Source organism: Crocodylus porosus, unplaced genomic scaffold (assembly GCF_001723895.1).
Source record: "Crocodylus porosus isolate Cpor-Errol unplaced genomic scaffold, CroPor_comp1, whole genome shotgun sequence".
Classification (NCBI taxonomy): Eukaryota; Metazoa; Chordata; order Crocodylia; family Crocodylidae; genus Crocodylus; species Crocodylus porosus.
Window position 1 is genome coordinate 129,661,236 of NW_017728931.1, and position 27,055 is coordinate 129,688,290.

Sequence of the window (27,055 nt, forward strand, 5' to 3'; positions counted from 1 at the left end):
CCTTTAGAGCAGAAATTAGCAACATTTTCCTCCCTGGGCGAGAGCTTGGGACCTGGCTCCCTGCCCTAGGTAGCAGGCCTCTGCCGTCACCCTGACAGGCTAGGGACAGACAACCAAAAAGCCTGGATTTAGTGGCATCACATAGGGTGCACACATGCACCCCCTGAGAGTGCTGGTGCATCCCCTGTCAGGCCCTTGTCACCCCCTGTTTAGGAAACAGATAGGGGACAGGCCGGGGTGCTGGGCCACCAGCAAAAGTGGCCATGCCACTTCTGGAAGTGGCGCGGCCGCTTTTTGGTCAGTGATATCAGCCATGGGGGCACATGCCCCCCCTGACTAAAGTGAGATTTTCCGTGGGGCACATGCCCCCCAGACTCAAGAGGCATGCCTGGATTGATTCGGTCTTTGCAGGCTAGGTTGAACCAGTTTGCAACTGCACAGACATTGTCTCTGGACTGAGGAAATTCAGACACATGCCTGCAGTGGCTCAGGCTAGAAGCAAGGGGGAAGCAAGGCAGACCCTGCTGTGCCTGGCAGGCGCTCTGGGTAAGGAGCAGATGGGAGGGGCGTCTGGGATGCTGGGGGTCCCTGGTGTAAACTTAAAGCAGGAAGGGGTCTGGGACAGACATTGCATAAACTGATTTCACCCAAATCAGTTAAGTCTGATATTACAGTCAGACACGTTCAACTTAAACCAGTTTTAGCCCTTTTGAAAATGGTTTATATGCACTGAGCTTATGTTCTGTTACAGGTTTAAACCAGTTTCTGATCATTTAAACTGGCTTATGTGTAATGTCTGCCCCTAGCCATAAAGATCAAGCTGCCTGCTCTTCCCTCACTACACATATCAGCTCCTACCCAGCAAAGCAAATACAGCTGAAGAAAGCAGCAGGAAGGGACTGGTGTCTTAATTTAGCTGAGTTCTGCCCAATCCTCTGTGCTATTCTGGGCTGTGTTGGGCCTTCCTGGTCCAGATCCAGGATGGAAGATGCTGGGAGTGGCAGTGGGGCATAGATTGCTGACCCGACTCTAAAGCATAGTGTCAATCAGATCAGGTTTAAGAAGGGTTTGTCTTTTTACAATTATATATACATTTAGCTAGGACATTACAGAGCTATGAGGGTAACTGTCAGAAACTGAATTATGAATTCAGCTCTCACCAACTGCAGATTCCCAAATTCACGCTTCCCCATACTGGAGTTTCTGTGGAAGGTTCCTGGGCCCAAAATAATTTTTGTATATAATATGTTTTTCAGGGACACATTCATAGTTGAAATCAGCAAAGGGTCTGCATGTCTTTGCTAAAGATCAGAGAAGAACTGAACGTACCACAGTGACATCTTGTGGACAGTGCATGCATCTAGCAGAAAGAGTAGCAGCGAAGAGAGGAATAAGTTAGAGAAAAGTGGGCACACACAAGGTAATATCCTTGTCTCTACTGTGGCTTCTTTGCACCAGGTAAAAGGCAGAAATAGCATAAAAGGAGCCAGAAAGCAGAAGACAAACACAAAGAACTCTCTCAAGGGCCTTTTTGTAGGGTATGGGGATATTTGGAGGAAGAAGAGGCTGTCAGTGTATAGTGGCCATCTAAATTATATTGTGTTTGTCCCCAGCTCTCATAGTACCTCAAGACTGAAAGGCTCAAAAGGTATTATAAAGTTCTTTTAATCCCCATATACTGTGGATTGTGAACACATGCAGTACAGAAGCTTATCCATAGAGTTTAGGGGTTCTTTGGGGGAAAGCCTGAATTGAGCTTAATCCACTGAACTGCTCATACACAAAAAAATGGAAGCATTTCACTAAAATATGAAACTACCTGCCTCTTGAAGAATATAGCACACAATCTGAATGCCTCATTTTTTCCTTTTTGGCACCAGCAGAATTTTCAGGTTACAGAAAGTTTGCATCTGTAACTATACCATACAAAGTGTGTCTAGTTGCCTAATTAACCATAGAGTGAATGTCTCAGTGTCTACACATGCACCTCTAGGTGCATGGAACTAATAAACTACGTGGTGGAATTTTTTTATGCTTAGCAATGCATGGGTAGACACTGAGCCAGCTGGCTGAGTCTCAAGGGTGCTTCAGTGCAGGGGCTGCCTGCTGGCTAGCTCCACACCAAAGCACCCTGGTACCCCAGGCAGCCTCTCCTCAGCCCACTGAGCCAGATCAGAGCAGCCCTGGGCTGGCAGGCTGACCCCCAGGTCCAAATCAACTCCCATCTGATAGCTGTTTACTGAGTAAAATAAGTTTTATGATCCCAAGTCCCATAAGTAGTGGACATCACAAAGGTCTCCATTATCATATATGGCCATGTGTAGACTAAACGAAGGGGGTGTGTGCACGACGCTTTACGGTGGGTTAAATGCTTTTGCACCACTTTAATGGTGTTGGTGTTTGCATGTGTCGGCAGCATATTGTGCAGTAATTCCAACTACTGTAGCAAATTCAGTGGTGTGATGTGCCTTAAATGACTGGGGAGTTTTAGTTTGCTGCCCTACAGCTGCAGAGTGAAGCTCCAGGATACGTGCAGCTCGGGGGCTCTGCAGGAACCCCTGCAGGCATCATGGCAGCAGGTCAGGAAGACAGGCTATGCCCAAGAAAAAAAAAAAAGTGTTGATGTTTTAAAAAAAAATTTCTTGGAGCCTGCCTGCCTGCCTGAGCTTCAGAGGGCCCCTGGGACCACTTGAGCTGGGTGCCTGTGGGTGGGTGCCAGCTGTGGGGGACACTGCTGTTGTGGAGGGAAACACCAGGCCCCGCAACAGCCTGGGAACTGCTCTGCCCACCAGCAGCTCACCCTCCTCTCCGTGCTGCCAGAGAGGCAGGTAAGAGCGTGTGTGCATGACACAGGTATTTAAGGGGCCCTAAATTGAAGTGGTCTTTTTAAAAACCCACTGGTTCAATTTAGGGACCCTGTTTCCTCTACACATGCCCTACCACTCCAGAAGGCAAGGAGGAATATAAACAAAGATTACTTTCTTCTTTCTAAAGACAGAGCCTGCAGAACGCAGCAACAGAACAGACCTGTGTTATCACAGTCCCTAGATAAAGAGGTACACTATGAATGCCCAGGGCTGTTACTCTGGCATCTTTTAAAGGAGTAAATATGCTACAAATGTATAACTGAGTTGAGGAACTAGTGATCTCTATTATCTTTTCCTGGGCAATAACCAGGCTGCATAACAACCTGAATTCACAGTGCAGTCCTGTGGGCAGGTAGGTGCCCTCTTACCATGTGATATGAGTTTATATGATTAGATGAATAACTCATTTGCAAAATAATTATAATCCAATTTCTACTGATACTGTAGGAAATAATTCTCACTGGCCCAATAGATAATAGTAGATGATCTATCTTTTCCATAACTACTTTCCAGGGCTGTAATTCTGAACCACATTCATCTCACCTTAGGCACCAAAGCAGTCTCTGCTTCCTCTACTGGGACTGCTTGTATGAGTTATGCAAGAAGGAATTTCTCTTTGTGTGTAGCAGGGCCATGAAATTCATACTTAGTTTAACTTAGATCCTCCAAAAATGTAATGTGCTGATAGGCTCCTTCTATAGTGTAATTATTTACTATCCTGCTGATTATGTCTTCTAGGAGGTATCTATCCAGAAGCCTAACACTCCTCTGACTCATTACCTTTTCAGCAATCACAGAAGTATTCATTTTGCCTGGCTGTAGCTAATAAAGAGTTTGTTTCAGATTACCAAATATTGTGATGCATGAGAATATATGGATGAGATTTCATGGGAGAGGGAAAAGGAAGACCCACAGGAGCCTTTTTTCCCCGCTCTTAGGCAGCTACTGGTGGATTCAAAGACATGATAGTCTGCTTCTGGGTGAATTAACATCACTATTTTTCAAAAACATCACAGGACTAGAAAAGCAATGTCCACATTAATTCAAACCTAGAAGTGGTCAACCCTAGTAAATATAAATATGTATTTGCAAAAGTAGCAATTAAAAGAAAATCATGGGAAGATCTGTCTCATAAAATGCAAATTGCTGACATGCGTCATAATCTTCCCAGTTTGTTGATGGAGAGCTAGGTGGTATCTGAACAAGTCTGGCAGTGATATTTGATTGTTCATATATTTTCTTTCTTCCATTTTACAGGTTGCTGCATTACATAGCTCACTGTCTAATACAATCCAAATAAATCTCTGCATGTTACAGAGAATGAAGTGGCTTTTTCTAACAGTGGCAGTAGGAACTCAGAATTTGGTTTAATATTCAGGGCAAATAGCTTCTAAGAAATGAGTGCACTTATTGTAAATAAGAAAAATATTCCCTGCACATCAGTGCGTATTGGCATGTTAATTTAAATCCTTCTGCATTCCCTAAGGCTTGGCTAATCAATTATTAGCTAACATAAATCATTGTTATTTATGTGAGGGGGAGAAACAAAGCAACTTGTGTTGCACTGGGAACTCTTCACATTGGTATTATGTAAAGAATATTTAACTGCACAAAAGAATTCATACCTCTTTGCCTGGATTCCTGTGGGGTAGTATCGGGAGCAAGATATCCCATCCCAAGCACAGTATGGATCCCTAGCTAGGCAGCAGTCCGCGCAGGCTGTGCCGTACATGTCACACTGATGGAACTTCACTTGCACCACGACAGACTCGGATCCAACATAGAGTTGTTGCTGTGGAAATGAACCGGGTACTACTTAATGAACAGGACTTCCACTAAGAACCACTAAAACTTCACAGAGCATCAGATTTATAGTTGCCCAGGCAACTTTAATTCTACCCTCCTCTGCCCCCCTCCTGCTGGGGCACCCAGTGAACGGAGTAAAGGAGGACAGGGAAAAACAAAGGATAAAATTGTGTGATTCAAGAGTGCAATGTAATGTATCTGTACAAAGGAGCAGAAATAACGCTGCTCATCCAAGCTTAATTGTGGCATGAGTTAACTTTTGAGTGGCTAAATTTGCAACCTTAAGGTTCGTTTTAGAATAGCTCCCCTCCCTCCTTCCCTTCCTAATATGCATTTCCTAAATATTTAGAGCAGCAAATAGAAAAGCAACAATTCCAAATATTTCATCATGCTTGTCAGTATGGATCTCAATGTGGGATATCAATGGGGTTTTCATCTTTAGATCCTCAGTGCAGCTCTTTACTGCTCAAACTGTACTGCTTGAGCAAATGGAGAAACTAGTATTGGTAGTAAGCTGATTTATGAATTTGGACCAACACTGAACGAGTATGAAAGAATGCCACAGCTATTTAAAAGACAGAAGAGGAAAACTGTGAATCTAAACAGCTGCGTTCAACTCCACGAGTGGTTGAGGAACAGGATCAAATGGTTATTAAGCCCTCTTGCCACTCATTAGCTTGTACCTGTCCCATTGCATTTTTACCTACTGCTCCCTCCCCTGCCTTTCTTGTCCCCTCTTCTAAGTCTACTCTATTTGCCCCTGCCTTTCTTCATCCTCTTATTTTCCTGCAGTTTCTGCCTCTCTCCGTACTTCATTTGCCCCATTCCCTTTTATTCATACCTGTCAGCTCCTTCCCAGTTCCCCTTCTCTGCCCTTATAGCTGTCCCAGCAACTCCTAACCTTGATCCCCTCCCCGTTCTCCTCCTCCCCCTTCTGTTGTTTGTACAGTCCCCAATTATGCTACTCCCCCTGTCCCTCCCTCATTTCCATGCTCCCACCCTTGACAAGCTCTGTAGTGATCTTTATCTGTTCCCATTTCCTCAAAAACCAACAACTACTTCACCTCTCAGCCCTTAAATTAGATTGCTTCCTTTTCCTTCTGGCTGCAAAAATACTTATGAGAGAGCATTGAGACAGAGTCTCCCTGCTTTAAATTCTGACACATCTCTGGATCCTGGGTCCTAGGAAGGGCAATTGCTAGGAAGAATCATGCTAATTTGCTCTCTGGGAATGGGTTATGCACAATATAGACAGGAGCTGGGGTATCCTCAATGCAGTTGAGTAGCTTGATTCTAACAAGTCTCTATGAACTAAGATATTTTCAAAAACTTAACCTGGCCAAATGAGGATAATTATTCATGTGCTCAACAAAAGCCACATCTCCAATGCCAAGACAACCAGTGTGTCAAAGGTTAAGTCCCTGTTTCAAGCAGAAACATACTAGACAGTCTAATTTGTAAGAGAATATGCCTCACTACTGCTGGAACCCGCTCAGTCCTTCTGCTGGGCCCAGGGATGTATGCAGTGGCTGGCCCACGGTAGCTTGACCCTCCCACGGGTGGTGGCTGAGTGAACCATCACAGCAGGTGGAGGTGAGGCACCTGCCTTAGGGGCTGCCACGGGACAGTTGCTGCCTTTGTGTCTGGGCTGCAGGACTGGGCCAGACCAGGCTGCATTCCTGGGCTGCAGAGCCGGGTTGGACTGGGCTCTGGCAGTCCATTGCTTCCCCCCACCGCTGCCCCCATGCCCCTGGCCAACAGCAGCCCACCCCAAGTGCTCAGTGTCACCACAAGCAGGCAGCAGGTGACAGTTGTTTCACTTTCACCCACGGTGGTAGTTTGTTCCACTGCCACTGCCAGAAGAGGCGGGGGCGGTGGGGGGGAATGTGCTGCAGCTGTAGTCTGCCTACAAATTGCAGCCTATGGTGAAATACCATCTTAGTCTGTCCCCAAACTCTGCTATTAGGCTTATTACCTATCTGACAATTTAGTTACCATGGTCACTGCAGAGGGCAGACACCCCTGTCCTCATCTGCTTCAGGTAACCCTGAATTGTAACCTGAGCTGGATACATTCCTGGGGGAGAGAGGAACCTGCTTCCTTTGCCTACATGACTGGCCTCACACACCTGGGTGGAGGGGCTAAATTCCCTATTGTTCTAAGCCCAGTGACAACATGACTGGGAGTGGGGCTAGAGACCCTGTCAGTCTACCCGCAACCAGTGATGCATTTCAAATTGGTTGGCTGGTAGCCAACAACTGCTGGCCTTTATTGCATCAGGTAATGAGGTCATAAGATTTATATAAGATAAAGACTGCCCAGGAGGAGGAGCAGCAGCCATGATGAAAACACTGAGGGTAGTTGAACCTCAGCAGCTCTCTCTCTCAACACATGGATCCCCTATGAACTGCCTGCTTCCCCAGGAAAGCTCTGTTAGTCTCTGGATGATACTTGTGAGTAAGCTACTTGAAATCTAAATAGATATATAGCCTGCAGTAACTCAGATGCATGATCAAAGGCTACCATGCCACCATTTGCTCTAAGGTCTTTCTCTGATATTACTCTACCCTGTACCCTATTACAAACCTACTCCCTGTAATCAATAAAGTTTTCCTCTGTATCTAGTGTGGGAGACTTATTGGGAGAGGGTCTAGATTATGCCGTGGGGCCCCCTGGGTCTGGCTGACTAAGGGAGACGACTATTTGTGCTTCAGAATAAGGGAAGCACCCAAGGTTCTTGCAGTGAGTCGAGTACCCTCTTCAGGTCTATAAAGGCTGTGTACCTCACGAGGCACAGAGACACTAACAGACCGAGACTCATGAGTGGTGGCAGCAGAACCCCCGGGCTTGTGGGTGTGCTCCAGGAAGGGGGTCAGCCAGATGTGAGGCACTTGGAACTTGGTAGGTGTTTGAGTGCAGTGAGATGGGGGGCTAAGTGTAGGAGCACCCCCTACTAGCCCGCCAAACAGCCCCCATGTGGGGCTGGAGATGGGAGGTGGTGGGCACTGACCCCCAGCCTGGACTGTGCTGCCATAGCAGGAGGAGGCAGTAGTGAGTCAGGCTCCCCCACCTCTCATGCAGATCCAGCTCCCCCACCTCGTATGCAGCCAGGTCACATCCTCCCTCCCTATGCCCTCCCTGCAGCCAGCTGGTTGCTCCTCAGAGGGACTCTGCTCAGGGCACCATGTCAGTGCCTCCATACTGCTGCCTGCAATGGGTGTGGGGGAATTAAACCCTCCTGTCCCTTCCCCTCAGGCTACTGGTATCTGACTGCTGGGGCCCTGGGTGCATGAGTGGAGCCTATCAGTGCTGATGCCACCCCACCCTGCTGATTAAACCTCTGCTTCTCCTCAGGCTACTGGGGTCTGGCCCTGCCCCTGCTTCCACCTCTGGAGCAGTGAAGAGGGTGGGGGGGGGTACTTTCCCCTCCAGGCAGACCCTGACTGGGGTCTCTGCAGGACAGGGTGGGGTTTTAAACCCCTTCCCAATCATACTCAAGCCTGCCTGGGAATGGCCATGCCCCTTCTCTCAGCTTAGTTTCCCTCCAGCCAAGGGCTTGCTCTAGCACCTGTGGTCTTCTGGCCTGAGCCACTGCAGGCATGTATGTGCCTGTATTTCTGGGGTAAAAAGTGAATGTTTATTCACTTGCAAATTGGTTCAATCTACACTGATTAAACTAACCTGCAAAGATTGAATCAATCCAGACTCCGGTTTTTTGAATGTCCGTCCCTAGCCTTAGTGTGGAACTGACTGTGTGCCCTCAACTCTGCTCTCAGTTAACTTGCTCAGGTGTGCTCACTGCTGCACTAAGGTGGCTACCTTGCTCTGTTTCTGCACATGCAAAGTAAGGATGAATGGCTGGGATGCGTTTCATGGTAGCTGTCTTAAGCCTGACATGGAGACAATGTAAATATCCTCACAGAGTTATAGACTCCAAAGCAGAAGCAGCTGGCTGTCACCTGTCATACAAACAGGTCATGTAGTTTCTCCAAGAAACTGAACTGAATAATAACCAGGACAGAGTGACTGAGGCACTAGCCCTGGGAACTGATTTAAAGGGGACGCTGCCCATATTCTACAGTGCTGTTAACACCGTTTACCCCTACTCTCGTAAAGCCCCTGGAATTGAAGCATTGAACTGTTTTTACAAAAATATCTATTCTAATTTTGAAGAATCCAAGCTACTGGGAAGCTATTCACTTTCTCTGGAAAGTTTTTCCAGGGTTTAATTACTCCTAGTATTAGGAAATCTCACTTAGAGGTTAAATTTATATAATTTCAACTTCTAGCCTGTGGGTCTAGTTATACCTTTTTCTGCAAGACTGAAAAGCTCCCAGTATTATTAGACAAACTACCCCTCAATCTTCTCTTGAATAAGCTAGAAAGGTTGAAGTCCTTGAGCCTCCAAGTCATGAATCATGGACACTCTCCAGGACTTTCACATGCTTTTTGAAAGGCAGACATATAGCTAGACACAGCATGCTAGTAGCCATCTTACCAGTTCTTCATGAGAGGCCAGACTGTTTCTTTTTCATACCAGGGTTGTACTGACCCTTTCTGTCATGGCAGGTCATGCTGAAGACATGACCACTAAGTCCTTTCCTGAGTCATGTATGTCCAAAGGAGTCTCTCCATCTGGTAGACAGAATGTACACTTTTTTGTCCCTACCTGACATTCCATTGTATTTAAATTAAAATCTGGTTTATACCAGAGGTTTGAACCATCCTGTGTTAAAATGAAGATCAGGAGCCATCTCAGGCTGGTGTGGAGGCTCCTATCTCAGTGCCCGCTGCAAAAGGATCAGTGAGGAGGAGCAAAGAGTTCTGTTGAGCAGGCAAACATTCAAAAATTCTCAAAATCTCCTAAGCTTCCCTAGCAGGGGGCTAATAAATATGTAGGTGGAGAGCACAAAGGAAGATCTTGCAGAGAAATTCCCTGGTGCCTGTGGCCAATCCTCTTATATTTATCAGCAACAAAGTTTTTCTTTAGTCTTCGTGTTTCCCAGGCTATTCCCTCGCTGCAATTATTATGCCAACAACTCATGTATCAGGTTGATTTTCCCTTGCCTTGAAATGGATGATACTGTGAACCCAAAAGATTTAAACAGCTTTTAACACTAGCTCTGAACAACCTAAATGTTTCAGAAACAGAGAAACAAAAATTATAAGTTTATATTAAAAATGATCGTATGTTACTGAAGCGTCTCTCATTACACGTGATGTACAGCTATGCACAGTTTAGAGCTTTGTCACATTTGAATCATGCAATCTTGGTGATTCAAAGACATAAAAATACTTGCCCTCTTTGAAGAAATTTCCATAGAAATAATAGGAACTGGCACCTGGAAAAAAAAAATCACCTTTACTTTATATGGAGACCAAAAGAACTGCCTTGTTTATCGTGGAGATCAATTTAACAGAAAGAGGAATTATTGGAGAATTTACTTATGTATACAGTTGTACTCAAGTATTCCTCCCTCCCCCATCACTATTTTATCAAGTCACTATATCAAAGTAAAACTGATGAAATAGATGTTTTTGAGATCATTATTTTTAAACAGTGATGTGAAAAAATAGACATTTCATTCATAAAACAATATCAAACTCAACCTGGAACACATTTGTTCCTGTGCCAACCATAATGCTAGTCCATGCTTTCACTGATTTCTGTTGTCCTCCTTGGATAAGTACAAACAGTCAAAAGCCCTGAGGCTGAATTGATTCAATTTTTGCAGGTTAGTCTAAGTTGCATAAATTGAACTGATAAGAAAGTGAACAGATATTTACTTTTGATTCTAGAAATGTAGCCACATGCCTGCAGTGGCCAAAGCCAGAAGCCAGGGGGCACTAGAGCATGCCTTCTTGCTCAGCTGGAGAAGAAAGCTTGGGAAAAGGCTAGCCCACCCACTCTGTGAAATGAGTGTTTGTTGGGGAGGTGCAAAGCATCCCGGGATGCTGAGAGACTGTGAGTTAACTTGAATCTACAGGGGACAGAAGTTCAATAAATTGATTTAACCTAAATCAGTTAATCCTGATACAACATCCATCCAGGTTTATCTTAAACTGGTTTTAGCCATTTTGAAAGCGTTTTATGTGCACTGAACTTCTGTTGTGTTACAAATTTGAACTGATTTCCAATCACTTGTATCAATTTATGTGCAATTTCTGTCTGTAGCCCTTTAGTATGGGCCTTTATAAGTCACAGAAAGCAGTGCAGACTAGGACACAGTGTTTCATCAGTGAATTCTTGCTCAGGAAAACTTGTGCATCTCTGATTCATTTGGCCTTCTGCTGACTTCAGAACTACCTCTCTGTACTTTCTATATGACATATTTGTTATAGACAAAATTAATTGATCGAGAAATTTTTCCCTTTGTCTTCTGTTGAGATTTCTTGTGGCAGTGGCAGAAGGTGGCTCCTAAGACCCTAAAAACTGGCCCCATTTAAGGAGCCAAATCCTGCAGTCCTACTATAGGAATTAAATAGGATTTCATTCCACCTACTTTACTACACATTAAAAATGATGATCATATTCTTTCTAAGGCAATAGAAAGTTTGTCTGTTTAGGGACTTAGGATTTGGCTCATGATAAGATATATTAAATTTTTTCCAGACCATGAGTTTCTGAACCACTGGGTTTCCAGCAAACCTCCAATTTTGTATCTTCAATTACACTGGAGTGTAATTATGTCTATTTAGATGTTTAACAGCCCATATGGGGGGACACAATCAAGCAGTTAAACATTTCATTGGAAGTTAGTTGGCAAAATTGGAAGTTCTGGTTTAACATTTAAAGCATTAAGTGAAAGTCCTGATTTATTTGGGGGCATTCAAGATTTAGAATGCAATTCCATTTTAAATGAAACTCTGCTTAAAATATGGATTTCCTGTGGAAAAAGAATAACTGTCTCATTAAGGAATTTCACTGCACTTAGCTATTGCATTTCCATTCATACTACTATGTTGTAAACATTTTAAGTCTGAGTACACCCCAGGCAGTTGTGTATATGTTTCCTTCATAGAGTATTGTACCTTGAATACTTGAAGTTCTTCAAGAATCACTTCTTCCATTGATTCTGTGTCCTGGTTGTAAATTGTAATGACTTTCAACACAATCCCATTATCTGTAAGTAAATAAAAAGCACCTTAGAAGTTAAAATTGTTATTTGTTGGTTGACAAAGATCAGAATGTCTCCTTTGAAGTGAATACTGAAGAGATGAAAAAATAACAATTGCAATAATGGTTATATTTTATTAATGATTGTATTGTCTGCATTGGATAGGCTTCTTGAACATAAAAATACACTTGTATCTGACTGGGAAAGTGAGACCTAGAGAGGTTCTGGACCATACAACAAGTGAGTAGGATAAACAGGTTTCCAACAAGGTGTCTCTCAATTCCATGGTTAATAGTCCAGACCAGGAGTAGGCAACCCCTGGCAGAGGTGCCAAAGCGTGGTATATAGAAGCATTTTGCTTGGCACCTGCACCTCGGTGCAGTGGTGGGGAAAAGGCCAGGGTTGCACTGCCACGACAAGGATTGGGCCACTCATGACTCCCCTGCCATCTGCCCCTGGCACTCTTGACAGCTTATAAGTCAAGGTTGTGGGTGTTTTTGGCACACTGTCCAAAAACATTGCTGACCCCTGGGCTTGACTAGTTGTTCTCAAAACATAGGTCATGGACTAGTTGTGATGCAAAAGTCTTCCTCCTACAAGTGGTCTTCAGCTGATCTATGCATTAGACTCCTCTCCTTTTCAATTAAAAGTGTGGTAAGTATATAGAGGGCTATGACCATTCCTGAGGACTGGTAAGTGATCTCCTCAATGTATTAATTAATAAATTGATACTTTGGTACAAGAGCTGGGCTTCCTCACTTCAGTTTGGTCTTGTTCTGATTATTAAAGACCCTTTATTTTCCTGAAAGCTGCATGCTTGTCATCACCAATGGTACTTTCTGTTTCCTGTCTCCTGTTATTGTCACTCATCTCTGATTTACAGGGGGAAAAATTAACCTGACAACCAGTGAGGAAAAAGAATGTTCAGAGAGAGATCAAAGAGATGAACATAAAGAGGAGCCATTAAAGGGGGTCAGACACCACTCCTCAAAGCGAAAATGTTATCAAAGAGGTCCATTTTTTGAGAGAACAGTTAAAAGGATTCACTGTCAGGGGCTCAGATGTTCAGAACGAAGTCCCCTTATAATCCTGCTGACAGGCATGTTGTGGAATGTTATCCGTGTAGTTCAGACTTCCTCTTTGACAAGCCCTTCAAACCTATTCCAGTAATGCTAAGGAAACCTTCCATACGTACAATAACTCCGTGCATTAATGCTGTGCTACAAATGCTGGGTCCAGGTAGAGGAAGTTTGGGCCCCTTCATTATACTTTTGGCAAGAGCACCCCTGAGCTTTAAAAAGGGATGTTTTGCCAGAGTAAAGAGTGCAGAATTCAGCTAAAAGTTTCTGAGTCCAAGATTCCTGTGCTGTCACCCAAGAACAGACTTTCAAGGGAACAGTAAGCAGCAGAAAAACACTTATGCACCTACCTAATGAGTGGTCTCACTGGCTTCAGCTTTGTTAGATCATAGGCTTCTTTACTTTTCTGGCTATGCCAGACACTCATATAGGTTTTAACCATAAATGCAAGTGTACAGTATAAAATATATTGTCAGCATTAGAAAATCCATCATAGAAACCTACAATGACATGCCCTGTGATGTGATACATTGTACCACATATTGGAACCAAAAGATTTAGGTAGAGAAAATCCCATTAATATAAAATAAGCTTTGTGATTCTCTTACATCACTTCTCTTATTGACTTTATACAGCAAAATGTGCTTTCCATGTAAATGTCACTAGTCAAGAAATAGCCCAGACTAAGTGCTTTTTTTAGCAAAATGGCCATTAGTGCCCTCGTGTCAAGTAATCATAGAAATGATTATGATAAAATATGGAGGTTATTTTGCCTTTTTGGGTTATTTCCAGATCAGTCAGATATTACAAAAAATCAAGGGTATTGACAGGCTTTTCTGATATTTTATTAATTTCTTAAATACAGTGAGGCCTTAAAGGATAATCAATGGTCTTTGTGTCTACTCAGATTTAGAATTATGGAGACTCGTGACATATTTTCAAGTGGTCTTTTTCAGGTTTGCCTTATAGGTGGTAAAGAAATCCACTTAAAAGAGAAATGAGGAACATCAAGAAGTCAAAATGCATCTGGGGTGTCTGGCAGACTGGCAAATATTGGCAGAGCTCTGAAATTTTGGGGGGGGACCATGTGTGGGGCAGCTATTCCTTCCAGTAATTCTCTTAGGCAACACCCTGAGGCAGATCTGAAAACAAACTGCTTCTGTTAGCAAAGGCAACTAAACCTAGGGTCCAAAGAGGTAGAAATGAAGCCAACAGCTTCCACTGACATTTTGAAAATCCACTTATTCCTCTTGGGTCCAGATCTCAATTTTGACACTGAGTTGGCATCCATGGGATCCACTAGGTGTTCTGCAATTTTGAAAAAACAGGTCACTTAATTAGCACCCAAATGTGAGTCTCCCATTTCTGAGGCTAGGGACAGAAGTTACACATAAACCAGTTTAAGTGATCAGAAAATGGTTTAAACCTATAACAGAACAGCAGCTCAGTACACATAAACCAGTTACAAAATGGCTGAAACTGGTTTAAGATAAACCTGGTTGAATGTGGCATCAGACTTAACCGATTTAGGTAAAACTGGTTTATGAAACTTCTGTCTCAGACCCCTTCCTGGTTCAAGTTAAATCACAGTTCCCCAGCATCCCAGGATGCTTTGCAGTCCTGGGCTGGGCTGTGCTATCTGCTCCAGAGAGCAGGGTTGGCCCCAACCCTCTGCTCCCTAGTCAGAGCAGTGAGGGCTGGCTGACAAGGGGGTGGGAAATCACAGCCGGGTCTGCTTGGGGTGGAAGGGGGACAGCTCCTGCAAGACATTTTCTCACTGGAGTGGAGGGGATGGGTGTGTGGGGCATCAGGCTCAGGCAGAAGGGAGGGATTTAAATCCCCTGATTTAAATCCCCTTTCCCACTGACACAGGACCCCAGCCATGGTCTCCTTGGCAGGGGTACAGCAGCCCCTGCCAGGCTACCTGCCCACTCACCACTGGAGCAGAGAAGGTCTGGGGAGAAAGTCTGGGAGGGACTGCCACCCCAGGCAAACCTCAGTTGGGGTCCAGGGCCAGGGAGTGGGTTTAAACCCCCTTCCCCACCCTGGGTCAATGTGCTGGTCCCAGGCTGGGGTGTGGCCATGCTCCCTCCTCTCCACTCAAGTGGGAAGTGGGCTACAGGGGGCAACAGCCTCAGAAGGACTGCTGCCTGCCCCCAAGACCCAGGCCCAGTATACTGACCTGGGGAAGGGGACCCCTTTTCTGTCCTGCATAGGACCTGGGGGGGAGGGGAGGAGGCAGCGGGGCATGTCTTCGGGAAAGGAAGCTCTCTGAGACCATCTGCAGATTCCCCAAGAAGGACTTTCTGAATGCCTGGCTGTAAGGAGACACTCTGCCCTTACAAAAAACTTATACAAGGCTTTCTTTTGTTTTCTCGGTTTCTTACATTCCATTTTCATTCAGACTAAGCTGTGTGTGCTCTTACTGTGTTTTACAGGGATGTATCTTAGCTTAGGTGAAGATTTCTGGTTGTTCTTTGCTGTGTGCTTGAGGTTTCAAATTGCTGTGTTTAATACATGGTCACTTCAGAGAAAGGAGTATTCTCATTCAAGCTTTTATGTATTCAGTGCCACTACCTTTTCCCCCAGCAACCCCCTCCTCAGCCTGGCAGGGGTTGCCCCTCCCTGCCAGAGCAGTGGGGAAAGAAGCCTGGCAGGCACTGCCTGCTCACCCAGGCAGATTGGGGTAGGGTTCAATGTGGGCCAGGGAAGAGATTTAAACTCCCACTCTCCAGTGTGCTAGCCCTGGGCTGGGGTCTGGCCATGCCCCCTCTGCTCCAGGAGGGAGCAGGGAAAAGCCTTGGAGCAGAGGCTGGGAGGCATGCTCTAGTGCCACCCAGCTTCTGGCCTGGGCCACTGCATTTCTTGAATCAAAAGTCAATGTCTGTTCACTTGCTTCTCAGTTTAGATTAACCTGCAAAACCTGAATCGATTCAGCCTCAGGCTTTTTGACTGTCTGTACTTAGCATTAAAATCTGAGTTCTAGGGTATAATCCTTCTTTCTCAACACTTTTTAATATGTTTTATACTGATCTGCTTTGTAACAAAATCTCTCACCCTCTCTTTGTCTTAGTTTCACCATTCATGAACTGGGTATTTATAAGGCTTACTCTCATTTGCAAGTCTTTTGATTTTTTTTTTTACAGATGAAATGTACTATGCAAGTATAAAGTATGATTATCTATCAAACTGACTATGTTGCTTTGATGATTCTCAAGAATACAGTGCTTAATCCTGGACAGATATCAGTGTTATTGAAAATGGGATGAAAAGGGTACAGTGCTACCTTTCTTATTTACCTGTGCCAATAAATAAGACATCATATTGTCCATCTTCAGCTTCCACTCTGTCCACTGCTATTTGTTTGAGATTATACTTCCCATCTGTTTTAACCAATATTGGCCTTTTATGAACTGGCCGGACAGGCTGATACATCAGTGGATGGCTTCTCACAAAACGGACAGCTTCATCAGGATAGTCTTTGGTGGTACTATAGAGACCACCATTCACTTTGCTGGCACACTGCACAAACACAAAACAGGTGGGTTATAGACATGGGTGGTTTTGTTAATACTGGCATAGATGCTGAATGAGGGTACTGATTGCCAGAAGTCACAGCGTGAAGAAAAGTATGGAAATGCTTGAGACTTTAGGGATTAAAGAGGAATCCATTTATAATCTGGTTGACTGAAAGATCCAAATAAATGGTGCTGGATTTATAATGAGAAGTGGGAAAGGGAACAATCTAGCTGTCCAGAGCCTTCAGACAGACTCAGTCTCTCCTCAAATGAATGTCAATGGGAGTTTACTCATTTCTTTCTCATAGAAACATATGATTCAACCTCAAATATTTATGTCAGATCAGAGGCAGTTACACTCTGTTACACTAAGGCTTAAGTATTACCACAGTATCTGTGTGTATCTACCTGTGCATGTGCATGCACATGTGCGCATGCACATACATGTGCGCGCACACACACACACACACACACAATGTGGATGTACTGCATAATGTATGCATACAAACCCCCATGTACAAAAATGCTCATTTGCTTTCACACTTGCATACAAACCCTCTTTTATAAGAAGTTTTCCAGTGAATCCTAAAATTTTCATTATGCTTTCCATAAATTATTGATCCAATGTCTTCAGCTGATCAAATTATTCAAACATTTTTTTTAAAAAAAGCAATGGTTTTTACTACAAAACTTTTCATTTCAGTGAAAATGTGGTACACAAACATCTTAGACTTTCACGGGGAAAATAGGGCTTCTTTCCTAACCATTTTTTAAAATTGAAAATAGTCAACCATGTTTTTCATCTATCAAAAACCATTAGAGAAATATATGCCCTACTCAATGCTGCTGGCCACATAAAATGAGCAAAAAAGGAATGTTTGGTATCAGTCTTCAATTCATGTGGATTGCAAAATGTACAAGCACAGTTCAAAATTAAACCACCTTTAGCCCCAGTAATTCTTGATCTCAAAAAGCGATTATAATATTCAGCTCATAATGCCAATATTACATATAACAGCTCAGCCTGAAATCCAAGTGTTACCCAAGATCAACCTGTCATATTGCAAAGCAAATACACTTTAGGTTAAAGAGTGAAACAAAGGTACTGTTTGAATTAGATGTACTAATAGGGTTAAATGGATGTTTTATACAAAAAACCTTAAATTTAAATATTTTGTGAAGAATAGGATATAGTATTTCCTAACCTAACTTAGATGCTTCATTTCAAATTTGCCTCATGATCACTAATTGAAACCATTTATGATCAAACTGGAAATACTTCAGTGACCATTCACTTCCTCCAAATCTCCATAAGATACTGTGGTTTTAAGAAGCATGTCAAGCAAAGCCACAGTAGCAGGCTCTCCCTATTTAAATTGGATTTTCAATCAATAAAATGAAATAAAATACTCTTTATGTTTACTGGAAACAGTAATTTTAAACTTGTGGTCAACTATAATTGACAATAACAAACCCCTGCACTTGTCAAAAAGGGCAATGTTTATTTCCACTTTTCTGGGCTTGGCTACAGGCAAGTATTTTTTCAGTGTTGACTTTGAAGTAATTGTCTAATCAACCTAGTGATGGAATTTCACTGGCTGTTTGCAATAAGGGGAAAGAGCATAAGTTTTAAGACAAGCTAAACCTCTGCTTTTCCTGGACCGCACAGCACAGTGCATAGGCAGTGCCAAGTTCCTTTTCAAAGTTCCAGTTTGGGAATGATTTGGTAAAAATAATCCTCTACAGGATTTTCTTTTTCATTAAGCAAAATAAGGCAATCTAGAAAGCAAACAATAGATGCAGCTACCGCCGAAGCCTACTACCACCATTTCTGAAATAGTGGACATCATTCTCCTAAGTAGCACAGTATCGCTCATGGGCTCAGTAGATTACACAGCCTGGTTGCACACATGACAATAGCAATATTGGAGGACTTTACAGACCATACAGTCTGTCAGAACTAGTGTGGCTCTACCAATATGTGAGTTCTGAGTTTATTTCATTTTAAACTGCTTTTTCTCCTTTCCTTTTAGTCACCCTCTAGGCCCATCCAACAGTTGAAATCGATGGAAGGTGATTCACAGAGGTGAGGAGTGGGAGTAGTATTTTTTTCACTCTATGCCACACTGTAGGCATCTACATGAGATGCTTTACTGTGCAGTTGACTAATTAGCTCCACAGTAAAGCATCAACTTCACCATGTGCAGCACTATAAGACTGTAGTAAGCTAATAAACACCACGATGGGATAGTACTGCCCGACACAAGTTACTTATTCTGCCAAAACGCATGTGTAGACAGTGACAGGGGCTGGCTAGGGCCCTAGTGTGCTACAGCATGGGGGCTGCCTGCTGGCTAGTTCCATACTGTAGCACCCCCATGCCCCAACCAGCCCTTCTGCAGCACACTGAGTTGGGTTGGAAAAACTCTGGGTTGGCAGACTAACCCGCCCAGGTCTCCTGTCAGCTAGGGCTGTGCTCCCCAGCTCAACATGCTGCAGGCCTGGGAGCACATGTAAATACTGAGCCCTGGAGCAATAAACTCCAGCACAAACTGTATCCACTCAGATTGAGCAGAAAGTTGGCAATGTGCAGAGACTGTGAACCACAAACCTGTTCTTGACAATCTGCTCGTCAGCTCAGTGAAGCCTAAGATCCAGATCAGGTAATGAAGCAGCATTGAAGGGTACTTAAGGCCCCTGCTACATGTTATATATTACACAATTAACTGGTTAACTGCACAAGGAATTTAAATAAGCCACAAGTGCAAAGTAATTATCACAACACAAAAGTGACTATCCAGCTATAAAGTTAGGGCTTCACAATGTGTAACAACTCCATATTTGGTTTCTATCCAGCTTTAATGTGAACGTGTAGCACAGTCCTAAGGTAACAAGTAGTCAAAAATGGATGACTGTGTGAATTGTCAGCTAGCTGAAGACAGATCTGCCAACTCCTCCATCACCACCAGTGCCCTCCAGCCCAGGGAGGTCATAAGATTCTGTGAACTGGAGCTCAGGATATCTGAGCTCTACTCCTGGCTCTAGCACTGACTTGCCATTGGGGAATCTCTTGCCCTTCATTTTCTTGCCTGAACCATTTAAACTTTAAATCTATAAGGGCAAGGATAGTCTCATATTTATTTTACTAAATCCCTAGCATGAGAGCAGCCCAATGGACCACTAAAATAGCCCGTGTGGGATACTGAAATAATAACAGTGGCATGTCAAGGGTATATCAAGTTAGAACAAAGCAACCTTGGCCAGTCCCTCCATCACCGTCCTGATCTCTGGTGCTAAGTAGCTAAGGATTTCGCTCAAAATTTTTATCTTTTTCCCTCGTTCATCCAGCTTGGTGCTTGTAACTCACCTAGACATAAGTGCAGTTAGATTGTCAAATTTATTTCAAAGGACTCCTACTAGAAACACAGATACTAAAGTTGAATTCCTGCAGTTTTAGTCAGTTCTAAGTTAAGCATGCAAGATGCTTTGCTGTCTGAGAAAAGAAATGAATAAAAACTCAGAATTTGGGCCATGAGGAACAGCTCAGAAAAATCTAATTATTGTGAAATGTTTTACAGTTAGTATGTGGTGCATTTTCGATCATCTTTACTGCCTGTCTCCAGACCCTCTCTAACTTTTCCATGTCCTTTTTAAAATGTCGAGCCCAGAACTGCACGCACAACTCCAGATGAAGACAAGCCAGTGGTGAGTACAGAGACACTATCACTTCCCATGTTTTGAACCTAATGCTTCTGCTGATGCATCCCAAACCTGTATTTGCTTTTTGAGTGGCTGCATCAATCTTCACACTCATATTGAGTCTGTGGTCCACCAAGACTCCTAAGTCCTTTTCCACAGTGCTGCCATCCAGCCAGATGTCATTTTATATTTGTGTTTTTGATTATTTTTCCTAAGGTGCAGTACCTTGCATTTGTCTGCATTGAACCCTATTAGCACTGAACCCTATTAGCCCAATTTTGCAACCTGTCAAGATCCTTCTGAATTGCACTCACATCCTCCAATATATTTGCAATTCTTCTCAGTTTCATGATGTCTTCAAATGTCAGCATCCAAATCAATAAATAAGTTGAACAGCACCAGGCCCAGGTCAGACCCCTATACTTCCTGCCATTCTGATGTGGACTGCTTACTAAGTACACTTTGCCTGAGGCTATTCAGCCAATTTTCTGTTCACCTTGTAGAAGTTTTATCGAGCCCATATTTCTCCAATGTATGAGAAGGTTTTTGCTGGACCTTATCAAAAGGCTTGCTGAAGTCCAGTTTTGTTATGTCCACAACATTCCCTTCATCCACCCAAGTAGCTACTTTGTCAAAGAATGAGATCAAGTTTATCTGACATGATTTGTTTTTTATAAATCCATGCTTTCCTTCTCCAAAATTAGTCTCTGGCTTCTCCCTACATTAAACAAACAAGAAACGAGCCCTTTGCTATAACAGTTGCTGCAGTGATGGTTTACTGGTCAAGGTGGTATACATCTCATTTAAAGTGTTCATAGCCAACATAATCACTTTAGGGGAGCATCTTGTATTGTTTTTTGTCTTGTGTCTCTTGCTACAAGACACACAAAGGAAGCCAACAGTCACTGAAAATTAGACAGGTCATGAATTTTAAATTATAATGTAGGGAACAAAGCTATATTGGTATAAACTAGGTAAGCTAACAGGCCTTTTCACCTCTCATTTTTGTGATTCTGTGATAAATGAAATGCATACAGTTTATTTATGTATGTGACTGCTTTTAGTAAAAAGAATATTGATTTGGAAAGCAAAGGATAAGCAAGGCTATGAATAATGCTGCAGAAGACTGTTTACTTCTTTACTGGTAAGCTCAGGACAGAAAATCTTTAGGCCATTAAAAAACAAGGGGGTGAAATTTCGAAGTGAGGTATAGGTATATAGATCTTCCAGATGTTACTGGGCCTCACATAGCCACAAATCTGCTTCAGGTTGACATTTTAGGGGAAAGACCATTGCTGAGGCTAACATGAAGTGTCCAGTTGTTATATACTGTAGTCACTTTGACTTCAATACAGATGTACCTAATTTACACCAGAGGGGGTGAAAGAAGAAGCAGGTCTTTGGTAACCCTGAACCTGCAAAATACTTTCTGCAATATTCTGTGCGCCCTCAACATACATTAACATAAAGAGAATATAAAAGTTATGAGATCTGAGGCCTTCAGACTTGGACATGGTCAGATCCTACGGTAATGAGAGCCATTTAGAGACAGAGAGAAACAGAGAGACAGAAGCTGTGAAGAAACATCATTCTCATTGCAGTGGGAGCATAGAAGACCCCTTTTAGAAGTCCAGCTATACACCAAGTTTACATCCTGGGTCAGCAACCTTGGGATATTTATGCAGGGCTCTCAGCAGTCAGGTTGCAGAAATCCTAACTTTTTTCAAGTTTTTTTGAGCTTATCTCATCTCTCTTCTTCTATGGAAGATAAATTATATATTGGCTTGCTAGGAAATGCAGCAAGGACAAAAGACCCTTGAGTAGAACAGATTCTATAGCAAATGGGTTAAATACCAAATTACACAATTTTCTGCATCAATTTATGCCTAGGCTACTGTCATTTCCTTTCCTGTATTGACACTGTGCCAGATTTTTAAAGGTATCAAGGTAAAGTTGCTGCTAGGTGCCTAGTTAGGTTTTCAGAAATCCATCTAACACTCATTGATTTCCACTGAGGAAAATATGTCATTGTAAAATTTACTGCTGAGTCATTTTAGAAATTTCCAATAGCTGCGGGTTGCTCGTTATTACCTCTGTCATCCTCATTATGAAGGTATGCTCACCCCTACCAGCCTATTTTGTTTCTTTGCAACCTGACTTAGATTGATGTAACTGTAGAAAAAAAGGTGTTTCATTTTACTTACTGAACCGGGTCTGGGATAGGGTACTTTTCCTTCGTAAAGAGCCCAGTGGTATTCAGGTCCCTCTTTATGAGCATATGGGCCGTTGAAAGCTGCTCGGATACTTGCTATATGGTAGACACATATAGCATATCCTCTGAATATATTGCTGTGAAATAAAAATCAAAAGTGAAGTAGGAGCAGACAAAGCATGGAATCAGGATGGCTCTAGTCCCAGAAGCTATGGGGGAGCAGAGTTAAACTTCTGGCCTGCTCACAAGAGCTACCAAATGCCATGCTGGACAAAGAAATAAGATCCCTAATTCAGTGGCAGGGGGGAGTTGTTCCCCTGTCTTCACCCTTTCTTCTTCACCACAAACAGTTAGCTGCTAGGTCCTGAGAGCCACTCTTACATCGCTGACTGCCTTTTGGCACATAGCCCAAACCTGTAGCCTCTGTACTAGCAGTTAACTTATCTCTTTCAGCTCCCCCCAAGCATCAGTTCGAGCACCACTTGCCCTGCCCCCAGCCCATACTTTAATCAGTGCCTGGGGCTCACCTACTAGCTCTGCCCAGGTCACTAGTTATGCTAATGGCATTCAGCATAGTTACCAAAACCTGGCAAATCTACGCTTGGTGGCAGTGTGTCCCAACTCAGCCATTCCCCAGCACGACCCATCAAGCCACCCCCACAGGTACCAATTTCAGCTGGAAGCAAGTTTGTGAACACACTCCAGGCACTCTCTGCAGCTGCTCTTCTGACCTTGGTCTTTGGAGTCTGTTAGGTCAGTCCTTGGAGTGACCTCACCAGAGTATGTCTGGGTTTGGAGTCTTCCTGTGGGCACGGGTCAGTAAGGCACTCTCAAGAATGGCTCAGCTGGGATCTAAAAGTGGTGTAGTTTGAAAAGCCCCAGGCCCCGCACTGGTATGCTCTCCTAACTGCTCTGAGGTGGCTAAATTGCCCCATTTGGAGAAGTTGGCATACGCAGAGTCAGAGTAAATGGACAGGCCAAAATTTACCCGAGCACAGAATGGAGACAGTAGGGGCAGACTCAGAGGGCCTTGTTACACCTTAAGCTGTGAACTGCTCAGACATTGATCAGCTTTGTGCTAGCCTGGAGTTGGGAGCAGGCACACCTTCAACTTGAGTGGCACATCTGGGGAGAGTGGCCACGCTTCAATGGAAAAGGAGCTGGGGAGTGCAGGTCTAGAGGCAACCCTGCCCTGGAGTGATGTAACGTTGAGCTGCGTAACACGTGTTTTAAGTCACTTTAAGGTGTTAATGTGTGGACAATCCAGGGGCTAGGAGTTCCAGGAGCTACCCAAAATTACTGTGTAACATCCTCTTCCACATGTTTGCTGCCTAAATGGATTTAAGTATGCAAGCGTGATCCTATTCCACCCTGCTCAATATCTGAAAACTATTACCAAATCTGTTGCTGTTATACACTATCATCTTTGTCTTAATACAAAGTCACAAAAACAGGGAGCAGGAGGAGGATGCATCCACCTTTGTACTGACTGATTTTCAGGGACTCTAGCAGGATGGAACAGTATTGTGTTTAGGCATCTAACATGTAGAACAATATCAGGCCCTAAATGAATTGTCAAAGGTCATACAAGATGTCTGTAAGAAAACAGACCCCAGGACTTCATATTTTCATTAGTGCTCTCTCCAAGCTTTTTCCTACACCAGCGGTTCTCAACCTTCTTAGACTCAAGGCTACTTAGACTCAAGACACCCCTTAGAAAATGCCAATTTTAGCTTTGACTTTTTCTTGACTAAGAAAAAATAATTGAGCAGTTCTGCTGCACAGAACTGAAAGAGATCACACCAAGTCAGAATATTTTTGAACTTGTGGATTCCTATTTAAAATTTTATCCTGTGACTTGTATGAGGACATTTGCATAACAGCTAATATTACACATCGACCTGGTACAGAATCATTGTCTTCCTTGTTTCTTATTCAGGGCCTGTGAGGATGATCCATTGCCAACACAAGTCAACCAGAGTCTTTCTACTGAGAAAGCTATTTGGGCTTTCAGTAAAGCTTTGCTGTTTTAAGTTAGAAAGGAAAAGTCCTGGACTGCCTAGGAATTATATAGTTCACTCAGAGTATACATATTTGCTACATGGTATTTACCCAAAACTATTTCCCTTGGTTCCAAATGCAATTACAAATATGATGCTGTTGCTGACATTTTTCCTAACTATTTACCTTGTTGTGTTAAAGAGTCCAAATATCACTGGATTTTTGCTATCCCGTGTGTGTAGCAAAAACACATCCTCTGTAAAATAAATATAAAAGGTTCAGTATTGTTAATTTACTTTCTCAGTCCCAAAAGAGAATAAAAAAACCACTGCTTATTAAGAGTATAAGCTAATATTTTCTATATACATAACTTAATTTTATACAGGTTTAGAAACATTGTATAGAAATCTTACAACACGTAAAAGTGTAATTAATGATAGTACTCAATATGTATATAACGTTTCATAGGCTTTGGAATCAGCAACAAGCATTTCCTGTTAGTGATTATATTTGAGGGTTAAAGGGATTAGCATAAGGTTTACATTCTATAAAAGGGTTGTGGGGAGGGGGGGATGTGCTCTATGATATACCTAATTCATCAAAATGTGTATCAATTCCATTCTTTCCTGGCACAGAGCAGATCAGTCTGGTTTTGAGGAAAGTGCTCCATTTATTCACCAGCATTCGCTGTCCTCCCATATCATTCTGTGCAAAGACAAACAAAAGCTAATGCTAATTAGGATGAATAATTCTAGATTAACAGTATGTTGAATTACCCTCTCATCATAACTTTTAATGTCAAAGGCATGTAATTTCAAACCACAAATCAACCACTCCACTTGTGTTATTATTTTGGAGTCAGTCCCTAGTAAGCAATCAAACCCATTTCTCGTTAAAAGCTGTGGGTTTGTAAGGATGTTTAGTTAAATACTGGGTCTACAACTAGTTTTAACTGTTGCATACCCTTAAATGTATTTCTAATATGTTAGAATGAATATTTGGCGTATCAGGTAACCTTATCTTAGGAACTGAATGCAGGGCCGAATCAACTAACTTGGAGTCTGAAGCCCTCAACCCTACAAATACAGCTGAAGCAAATTAACTGCAAACTTCTGCACAGTGCCTTGCAAACTGCATGAACATCAATGAGAATGCTACTTTTAGACGGTAGGATTTAGTGCACTCTTCCTGCTCCTGGCTGCTTTATTTCTCCTGTTGGGATTGCCAGCCAGGCTGCCAAAGAGTGCTAATTAGTCATAGTAATATAACCAACCCCACTAGCATATTTCATAGTGATACAGACCATTCATTTCTACTCCACGATCTTGTGTCAAATGCTCTTTAGTTGAGTTGTGCAAACGATTTTAAACTCCTGCCCCAGTCAAGCAAAACTCATTGCTTTCTTTATTGTCACACTGAGATTTTAGGAACATTTGAGCTCAAGACAGTGAAATTACAAGGATTGACTGCCACACAAAACAAGCAAACAGAAAAAAAATCTCCCACGAAGACTGAAAGCTGACACAACTGAGTTTTGAATGGTTTTTTGATTATTGCTCTCTCTTTTGTCATTTTATTTCTTATTTTTTGATTTACAAAACCCAAGAAAAAATCTCCAGATTCAGATCCAGATGAATAAGATTTATATGTATGGAGCAGGTCTGGGGGATTTTGATTTGACCCACTGTACAGATCAAAAATTCAGATTCATACATTTAAAGAGGAGAGTGGACCATTATACTAATTTAGTCTAACATCTTCTACAACATAGGCCAAGGAACTTTAGCCAAGGTCTATGTATAAATCTGGATTCAGAACAAAACAACTTCATATCCTAGATTTCAATTTGGTATTGTCTCTATTTTGGCGTTTTATATACGCATTTAATATATCACTTTTACACAGTTTTAATAAGCAGTGTTCTTGCATCTATTAGTTAATACAAACTAATAAAGTTATTTTGCATGCTGTACATTATGTTTACTGCTTCCTATGCATCCATCAGATTTATGAATGCAGTTCCTATAAATTATGAAAAATATATGTGTGCACCATTTATGTCTGGGAAGGATTAATTATTACTATATTTATAAGCTGCTTTAAACATACATCAGGAAGAATTTTCTAATATTGAGATTAATTAACCAGTGGGACAGATTAGCTAGAGAGACTATGGAATTTCTGGTTATCAGAATTAAAGAGACACTTGGCTAGGAGAGAGTAAAAAGGGATAATCCTGCTTTCAGCAAGGATTGGACTTGATGAAATGCTAAGTCCCCTACTAGCCCTATCTTTCTATGATTCTGTAATTCTATGTAAAGTTGGTGCCATTTCACCACTATTTCAAACAAGGTCAGTAAGCATTTCCTGTTGGAAGAAGAAACACCAGTGGCTGAGTAGGAACCTTTTCACTGCTATTCCTCTACTCCTGGACATAAGGAATTTGTTGGAGTGGGAACTGATGTCAGGGCTGAGAGGACTGAGCATCTCTGGGCAGGCTGAGTGAATCCTATCCTCTATGGATGGAGGGCTATCCAGTTATATCAGTGGTGTCATTCAGAGTTGTCTGGCAATCGCTCTGAGTGGCACCAGGGTTGCCATTGGCACTAGTACTAGAACTGGGGAGGAATTTAAAACACTTTCTCTGTGCTCCAAGTGGCAACTCTAGCCTGTGAAGTGCTATGTAAGTGAAAAGTGCTGAGGATAATTTTTATTACCAAATTTAACCTTGCCGGGGTCATCTGACCCCGGTGCT

At 42.7% G+C, this 27,055-nt stretch overlaps 1 protein-coding gene across 1 annotated transcript in view; it reads right to left on the minus strand.

Moving 5' to 3' along the window:
* Window positions 1-27,055, minus strand: part of SEMA3E (semaphorin 3E) — a 206,600-nt gene that overhangs the window by 17,082 nt on the left and 162,463 nt on the right. Inside the window, exons 8-14 of the mRNA XM_019543650.1 lie at window positions 24,891-25,005; window positions 24,487-24,556; window positions 22,292-22,436; window positions 16,170-16,392; window positions 11,706-11,797; window positions 9,974-10,015; window positions 4,493-4,659 (exon numbers count right to left, since the gene is read on the minus strand). Of these exons, the coding sequence (XP_019399195.1) occupies window positions 4,493-4,659; window positions 9,974-10,015; window positions 11,706-11,797; window positions 16,170-16,392; window positions 22,292-22,436; window positions 24,487-24,556; window positions 24,891-25,005 (854 nt within the window). The remainder of the gene's footprint in view (window positions 1-4,492; window positions 4,660-9,973; window positions 10,016-11,705; window positions 11,798-16,169; window positions 16,393-22,291; window positions 22,437-24,486; window positions 24,557-24,890; window positions 25,006-27,055) is intronic.